At 35.3% G+C, this 8,973-nt stretch overlaps 1 protein-coding gene across 2 annotated transcripts in view; it reads left to right on the top strand.

The window, feature by feature from the left end:
- Positions 1-8,973, top strand: part of TMEM135 (transmembrane protein 135) — a 259,256-nt gene that overhangs the window by 42,142 nt on the left and 208,141 nt on the right. For both annotated transcript variants that reach the window (XM_006895253.1, XM_006895252.1), the window contains exons 2-3: positions 2,647-2,774; positions 6,958-7,050. In XM_006895253.1, the coding sequence (XP_006895315.1) occupies positions 2,647-2,774; positions 6,958-7,050 (221 nt within the window). The remainder of the gene's footprint in view (positions 1-2,646; positions 2,775-6,957; positions 7,051-8,973) is intronic.

Raw genomic sequence — 8,973 nt, 5'->3', positions numbered from 1 at the left:
AAAAAGAATAAGAAAAGCCCAAACAAGGGGAAGTATAAGAGATATACAGAAGGTTTCAAAAGGCAACTTGAGAAGGCAGCAAAATTTTATAATGAAACGTGCAAGTAGCTTGAGTTAGAAAAAGCAAAAGGGAAGAACATGCTCAGCATTTCTTAAGCTAGATAAGCATTCTATAGACAAATCTTGAATGGTGCATGATGCTTCAAAAGAAAATAAAAGTTGTATAAAGTCATTGTACCAGAAGGAATTGGTTGACACTGAAGTAGCATATAATCAAGAACCAATAGTAGTCAGGGATGAAGTCCAAGCTGCACTGAAGGCATTTACTAAAAAACAAGGCTTCAGGAATTAATGAATACCAGTTGAGGTGCTTCAGGAAACAGATTCAACCCTGGATGGGCTCACCAGTTTCTGCTAACAAATATGGAAGGCAGCAATAACTGGTGAGCTAACTGGAAGAGATCAGTATTTGTTCCAACTCGCAAAAAAAGAGCGCTAGCATAATGTGGAAATTACTGAGAAATATCATTACTCTCACATGGAGCTAAGATCTTGCTGAAGATTACTAAAAATTGGCTGGAAGAGCATATTGCCAGGCAACTGCCAGAAATTCAAGCAGGATTCAGAAGAGGCTGTGGTACAAGGGGTATTATTATTATGTATGATGTCAGGTGGATCTTGGCTGCAAGCAGAGAATTTCAGAAAGATACTTAATTTTATTTATTGATTATATAAAAACATTTGACTTGATGGGTTATAACAAGTTGTAGCTAACATTGAGAAAAATGGAGATCATAGAATATTTAATTGTACTTACGTGAAACCTCTGCCTAGACCAACAAGCAGTTGTTTTCACAGAACAGTGGTACATTGCATGGTTTAAAGTCAGGAAAGGTGTGTGTCAGGATTTTATCCTTTCTCCATAGTTCTCCTATTTAATCTATATGCTGAGCAAATGATTTGAGAAGTTGAACTATATGTAGAAGAATGTGGCATCAGAATTGTGGAGGAAGCCTCATCATTGGCAACCCGTTTTATGCAGATGACACAATCTTGTTTGCAGAAAGAAGACTTGAAACACTTGCTCCACATGATCAAAGACTACAGCCTTCAATATAAATTACATCTAAACATCAAGAAAAAAAATCTTCATCATGGGACAATAGGTAACATCATAATAGGTAGAGAAAAGATTGAAGTTGTCAGTGATTTCATTTTACTTGGATCCACACCCATGGAACCATCAGTCAAGAAACATAAGATGTTGTATTGCATTGGGGAAATTTGCTGTCAAGGACCTCTTCAAAGTGCTAAAGAGCAGTGATACCAGTTTAGAGATTAAGGTCCACTAGATCCAAGTTTGATCTTTTATTTGTTTCCAGCGCATCTGAAAGGAGGACAGTGACTATAAGAAATCTTTGACTTGTGATCTTGGTGAAGAGTATTGACTATACTATGGTGTGCCAAAAGAATAAACAAATCTATCTTGAAGGAACTACAACCAAAGTGCTCCTTAGAGGCAAAGATGGTGAAACTTTGTCTCACTTTGGGCATATTTTCAGGAGGAAGAAGTCTTTGGAAAGAGACGCCATGCTGGGAAAGATGTGTGTGTGTGTGTGTGTGTGTGTGTAGGGGGTTATATGTCAGTGAGAGAAAGAGCCTCAATGAGTTGGATTGACACAGTGACAATCACAGTAGGTGTGAGCATGACAGAGATCCTGAGGAGGGCACAGGCTAGGGCAAGGTTCACATCTGTTTGTAGAGTTGTAAGGAGTTGCAGTTAATCGACTCTGTGGCACCTAACAACAAAGAACTATGTTTTTCCACTGCAGTTCAGATCTGCCAGATTTTCCAAGGGAGGAGGATGAACAATATTCTTCTTTGATTTACTGGCTTGAAAATGCAACTGGAGGGTAACCATGAGTCAGATGTGACTTGGCAATATGGAATTGGTTTTCTCTTGGAACTTGGGAAAGCAGTATACTTGTTGTTCAATTTTTAGTAAAGCAAAAAGGACATACATAGGGCATGGCCTGAGGGAGAACCTTACTCGGAACTTTCTTGTCTCCTCAAAAAGGAGTGTATTTGCTCCACATGCAATTTTTCAACATTCTTGTTAACATTTATTTTTCCTGACAATAGTCATTATAGCAGGTATGAAGGGAGTGGTGTAGTCAGCCTATAGAGAATTGAATGGAATGACAAAAGAATGGAAAGGTCAAGTGCCTCTGGTGATTCAAGTGCACCAGAAGCACAGAGGGAGAAAAACTGTCAGGTTCCTCCTAGTTTGATTTACAGCCTGGGAGAGCTGATGAAGGATTGCTGTGAGCTGGAATTGACTTTATGGCAATGAGTGAATTGGTGGACGTGAAATGATGGACATGAACACACACTGGTAGTATAGTGGATAAAGCACTTGACTAGGAACAAAAAGACTGTTAGTTAGCACTCATCACCTACCCGGCAGAGAAAGATATGGCATTGTGCATTTGTAAAGATTTACAGCCTTGGAATGGCTATGGGCCATTTCTATCCTGCTGTAGGGTATTGAATATATACTGTTATTCAGTTACTTTCATGTATGAGCTGGTAATTTACATGAGGAAAGTTGGTTGGATTAAACAAAAGTGGATTTTCTCTTTCCAGATTGCTGCAATTCTCCGGAAACGAAAATTAGACTATTATTTACACAAACTGCTTCCTGAGATCCTACAGTCTGCTTCATTTCTGACTGCTAATGGGGCCTTGTATATAGCTTTCTTTTGCCTTTTAAGGTTGGTACTCATAATCACCTTTGGAGATTGATGTTAATTCTTTTATTGAAACTGAAACAGAAATGTTGGTGTAAACATTGTACAAATTACTACCCTTTATTTTTTTCCTCTCATAAATGATTTATTAAAGAAAGTTTATAGAACCAAGAGTTGTAAGTCTCTTGACCCAAAGGTACAGTGCAGTAGAAACTTTTTATATTATTGGTGTTATTAGATAGAAAGAATATTTTAATATAGCGTAGATTTTTCTGAGGCCTGCTATAACTAGCAAATTGTTAGCTAGTATCTCTTAGTTTTTTCAGTTTCATGTTAGAAAGTTAAAGAAAGGTGACCATGAAATACATTTACTCCGTAGACATTTAACTTCTTTCAAGAAGAATATAAAATGCAGAGCTCTAATGGTGTAGTCTATCAGTAGTTGTCCCGCTAACTGAAGATAACACCTTTGATGGTTTGGATCAACCCATGACTCCATGGGAGAAACATGGACAATCTCTTCCCATGATATTTACAGCTTTAGAATACCTACTAGAGGGTTAGCAATGAGTCATTTCTTATTTAATGGTTATGAGAGTGAGTGATAAAAAGTACACAGTGGCCTGGTGGTAAGAGGCCGCATTACAATCTTGAAGGCACACGAGCCAAATCCACCACTTGCTACTAGGGAGAAGGATGGCATTCTCCTCTCGTGCGATTAACTGTCTTTGAAAACCTTCTGGAGGATCAGCCAGGGATCAGTTCAACTCGATGGTACACATCAACAACAATATAGAAAATGGTAACTCCTGATACTGTACTGTTGGTTCTGATTCAGTTATAGATTACTTATGCTGCATACTTCTTCATACAGTATTGATTCAGTTAGAATCTACTCTTTTGAGTGTTCTGATACAACTTACATGTTTATTTGATATTTCTTGGCTTTGTTGCACTGAGTGTTGAAATTTCAAACTAATATTTTTTTTGATCTATCAAGTTAAAACCTTTACTACGCATTGTGAAAGTTTACTGTAGCAACTAGTCAGTTATTTAAAAATAGTAAACAAGGGGAAACAAACATATTAATTAAAATATGCGGGAAGACTCTTAACAACAGAATGCAGAATTATCAAACAATATCATATGAAAAGAAAATTTTACTAAAGATTATTTAAAAATGACTGGAGCAGTATATCCACAGGGAACTGCCATAAATTCAAGCTGAATTATGAAGAGGCTGTGGAATAAGAGATATCATTGCTGAATGCCAGCTAGATCTTGGCTAAACATAAATACCACCAGAAAGATGTTTACTTTTGTTTTATTGACTGTGCAAAGGCATCTAACTGTGTGGACCACAATAGATTATGAATAGCACTGAGAAGAATTCCAAAAGGTTTAATTTTGCTCATGAAAAACTTCTAAGTAGACCCTGTGTAGTTAGTTACTTGACCAGAACAAGATGTTGCAGGCTTGAAATTATGAAAGATGTGCATCAAGGTTGTATTCTTTCTCTGTATTTATTCAGTATGTATGCTGAGCAAATAATTTGAGAAGCTGGATTGTATGAAGAACGTGACATCAAATTGGAAGATTTTTGAACAACCTGCATTATGCAGATGACACAGCCTTCCTTGCAGAAAGTGAAGAAAATTTGAATGACTGGCTACATAAGACCCAAGACTTCAGCCTTCAATATAGATTATACCTTAACATCAAGAAAACAAATATCCTCCACCAGATCAGTAGGCAGCAGCATCATGATATGGAGAAAAGATTGACGTTTTAAGGATTTGTTGTACTTAGATCCATAATCAACACCCATGATAGTAGCAATCAAGAAATCAAGAGACCTGCACTAGGAAAATCTGCTGCCTAGGGCCTCTGCAAAGTACTCAAGAAAGAAGGATGTTGACTTGAAGATTGAGATGCAGCTGACCGAAGACATGCTTTATATTTGTTTGGAAGTTGAGCATTGTATCAGGAAGACCAAAGAAGAATAGATGACTTTAAATTCTAGTGTTAGTAAAGAGTATTGAATATACTGTGGACTGCTAAGAGAACTGCTATCATGGAGGAAATAAGCAGGGTGCTCCCTAGAATCACAAGTGGTAAGACTTCATTTCATATATTTTGTGCAAGTTGTCAGGAGAGCAATCCTTGGGAAAAGACAGTATATCTATATGGAAAAGCAGAGGGTCATTGAAGGAGAAGACGACTCTCAATGAGATGAATTGACACAGTGATTACAGTGGCCTGAGAAAGGCATAGGTCATAATGAAAGCACACAATAAAGTTCAGATTAGATTCCATAGTACCACTGTTTGTCATAGCCAACTTGATGGAACATAACAATACGTACCAGTGTGTTATGTTAATGATGTTGTTGATTGCCGTGGAGTTGAGCACAACTCATAGTGACCCTATGAACAAAAACCTGAAGCATTTTTGTAACTATTGTCACTTTTCAAAGCTCATGGAGTTTCCGGAGGCATATTGTTTAGGAAGTGGATGCCACTCATGATTCCTGTGTTATAATAGTTATTAGTCATCATAATAACTTATAGTTAATAATTAGTAGTTAACAGTTATTGTTTATAAATTTGTAATCTTTACTCTTACCTCATATTTGTTTTGCTGAGTATTGCCCAAAGTAGTTTTATATTTTTTAACTTATAATTAAAAATGTAATTTAAAAAAATGTTTTATACTTTTTTCATCAGAGCAATAATGCCTAGAAACTATACAGATTTACCGAAAAATCTTTTTACAGAAAATAATTAATAAAGTTTTTTTCTATGCCTGATTAAATTGTAATGAATTGAAAATTATGTAACAAACTGTAACATTTTAGTGTCTGGAAAGTTTTTTAAACTTATAAAAAGTCTAAAACTATAACAGTTAAGTTTAAAGGATTTCAATAAAGTTTAAGGATTTCACTTGAAATGACAGTGTATTTCATTGTGTACTGTGGACTTATTTGGTTACTTTGTGGAATTATAAAATACAATTTAATTAACCTTGTGTTCCTTCTTTAACCAGTTGAGACCATTTTCCTCTTAGTATTTACATTTTATAAGTTCATTTTAGATTTTCTATTGGATTTCTTAGGTAGATATCTAAAGTTTCAAAAATATACATGTTACTTGAATTTCACTACTTTCAAATATGACTCATAACCCACATTTGTACATGTGTGTGCAAACATACATATATATGTTTATATAAGCTTACATATATGGGCATATCTATTTCTTATTTTTTTCCTCTGAAGCCTCATTTAGTAATTGATCAACTTTGTTCAAGTAATTTCTTAAGAATATTTACATACTTCTTCTCATTTCATAGGAACACACTGTATTTGAAAGGAAAAAAAAATCTTCATAATATGGCTCATTTTTTAAAAAATTTTTTAAAAATCAAGCAGCTAATGGTCATTTATAATATGTGAGACATGATGAAAACTCCTTTGCTCAAAGATTAAATTTTAGTGAAGGAAGCAGATATGTGTAATTAAAAAACAAGTAAGTTTAGGGCAAAGTAATCAAGTCTTGATAACGTAAAGGACAAAGAAATATAGTGAATGTTTATTATGTCTTAAGAGTGATTATTAATAGTACTAACAATTGTCATAACAACCAACATATTTTTCCAAATGTTTACTATGTGTGGTGCTGGGACTAACTCTTTGAGTTGTCCTTACAACTATATGAAACAGTGTATTATTGTTTTCATTTGATAGATAGGAAAACTAAGAACACAGAGTTTTCATCGTGAGCAGTGATATATCTAGGGAATGTCTGAGTTAATATGACTAAGTTATTAGAAGGAGAGATATCTGTTAGTTTACTGTTGTAGTAGCCTGAATTGTAGATGAGGCCACTTAACTAAGGCAAGGGTGTTAGATGGGAGAGGAATTTGAAAGATAATTGCATGTAGAGTAACTTAAAGGAATGATTTTATATGTGGGTAAGAAGAAGTTAAGGATGGCTCAAACATATATGGAAAGGCAGATGTTGATACCATTAACTTAGGAAAATAGAGAATAATTTTATGGGGTTAAAAAAGAGAAATAATACATTCAACTTTGGATAGGCTGAATTTGAAGTTGTGGAAATTTAGGACTGAGAAGGGGAATTTCTATTTGTAGTATCTGAAATGACCAACTAGGATTTTCATAGAAACTTTCAAATTTGAATTTCAGGAAGATACTTGGAAAATTCTATTCATGGAGCCCTGGTTTTGGTGCCGCTTTGCCAGCATCTTATGTGGCCATCCTAATTGAAAGAAAAAGCAGGTAACATTTTTCATGTTTATATTCTTAATAGTATACTGTCTTCTAGAGCAACTAGAAATTGCTTTATCATTTATTGTAGGCCAGCCATGAGAAATATTTGTAGGAATATTTATCAGTTTTGCAGGTAATTAATTGAAAGTTTAATTTTATGTAAATAGTTTTATTTATTATAGAATGATAGGCAGTGTCATGATGGATGAAGAGGAGATTGAAACTGTCAGCAGCTTTATCTTGCTTGGATCCACAATTAACACTGTTGGTACCAGCAGGCAGGAAATAAGGAGATGCACTGCATTGGGAAAATCTACAGTTAGGGACCTCTCCAAATTACTGAGGAGTAATGATGTCAATTTTTGACTAAGGTGCATCTGATTCAGGCCATAGTCTTTCAGACTACTTGCTGTGCATCTGAGACCTGGGCTATGGATAAGGATGACAGGAAAAGAATTGATGCCTTTGAGCTGTGGTGTTGGAAGAGAACACTGAACATCCCATGGATGACCAAGAGAACAAACATATATCTTAGAGAGGGTGCATCCAGAGTCCTTTCTGGAGACAAGAATGATGAAGTGTTGCCTCATGTATTTGGGCATGTTGTTAGGAGAGGTCATTCCTTAGAGAAGGACACGAAGCTGGGAAGGATGGAGAGTTGGTGAAGGAGAGGAAGATGTCCAACCACGTAGATTCATATAGTGACCGATGCCAGAGGCTTTTCTGTTTTAGGAAGTGTAAGGATGGCACAGTATAGAACAGAGTATCTTTTGTTCATAGGGTCGCTATGAGTCATACTTGATTTGCAGAAAACACAACAACAGCAACAACAACAACAACAACAAAAAGATGAATGTTGACACTATAGAACAGTAGCATTCATTAGAATCTGTTTGCCAAAGATTTAGAGAATTCTTTAACATGCATAGCTAACTCATGGTGTAATGCTTAAAATTCTATATATGGGTCTTCTCCATGATCACACTTAAGATTAACAATAGTGTTCTCTTACCTTAGTCTGTACTTCACTTCAGGTTAATGGAGTGATATTTGTTAAAATACTTTTTCCTTTAAAAGAATTTTCTCATTAAAAAAATGTATTTTGACTGTACCATGCTGCAAAATGTTCCTTGTGAATTTATAAGATGTCTATAAAACACTGCAAATAGTTCAATCAAGTAAACAATTAATGTTCCAAGTTTTTGCATAACAGAAACTTTGCTGAGTCATTATTTTTATTGCTGAGAACTGCTTTGATTCTATCTTTAACTCAGAGAATCAAGAAAGAATCATGTATTAAAATAGTTTATAAGGATATTTATTATAGCAATCTATCTCCTAGTAAGAGCATGGGAGTGTTGGTAGATCTTAACGAGTAACTAAATACATTTGGTTTGCTTGAATTTATTTCTTTTACCTAAAGCTTATCTTAAGGAACTGTTGTAAATGTAATAACATCTATATTTTTGTGGTTCTTTAAATATATAATGGTCCTGTGATTATTAAAATTACTAAACTCAGATGGTTAAAGAATGAAAAATTCAGCATAATGAAAAGATTCTGCCACTTGTAAGAACTGCGCAGTAATAGTAGAAGTTGTACTGTCTAGCTTAGGGTCCTGCGTAGGCTTCTTGCTGTACTCCTTCTGTGGCTTAGTTCTTACCTCCAAAATGGAGTTGTCTACTTAGTGGGTTGTTTAAAAAAAAAGTGAACTGTTATTATTAAAAGGGAATGGTGGTGGCCTAGAACGTAGAGTTGTGCTGGCAACCCAAAGACATGCAGTTGAAATCCTCCAGCCACTTCTCAGGAAAAGGAAAAGATGAGCAGTCTCCTCCCATGTGATTTACAGCCTCTGAAAAGCCACTGGAAGGTCAGCTATTCAATGGAATATAACACACTTGTGTGTGTGTGTGTGTGTGTGTGTGTATATAT

The sequence above is a fragment of the Elephantulus edwardii genome, unplaced genomic scaffold (genome assembly GCF_000299155.1).
Source record: "Elephantulus edwardii isolate Elephantulus edwardi_28Jun2011 unplaced genomic scaffold, EleEdw1.0 scaffold00163, whole genome shotgun sequence".
Lineage (NCBI taxonomy): Eukaryota > Metazoa > Chordata > Mammalia > Macroscelidea > Macroscelididae > Elephantulus > Elephantulus edwardii.
Note: the sequence above shows the minus strand (reverse complement) of the source record. Positions and strands in the feature narration are given on the sequence as shown.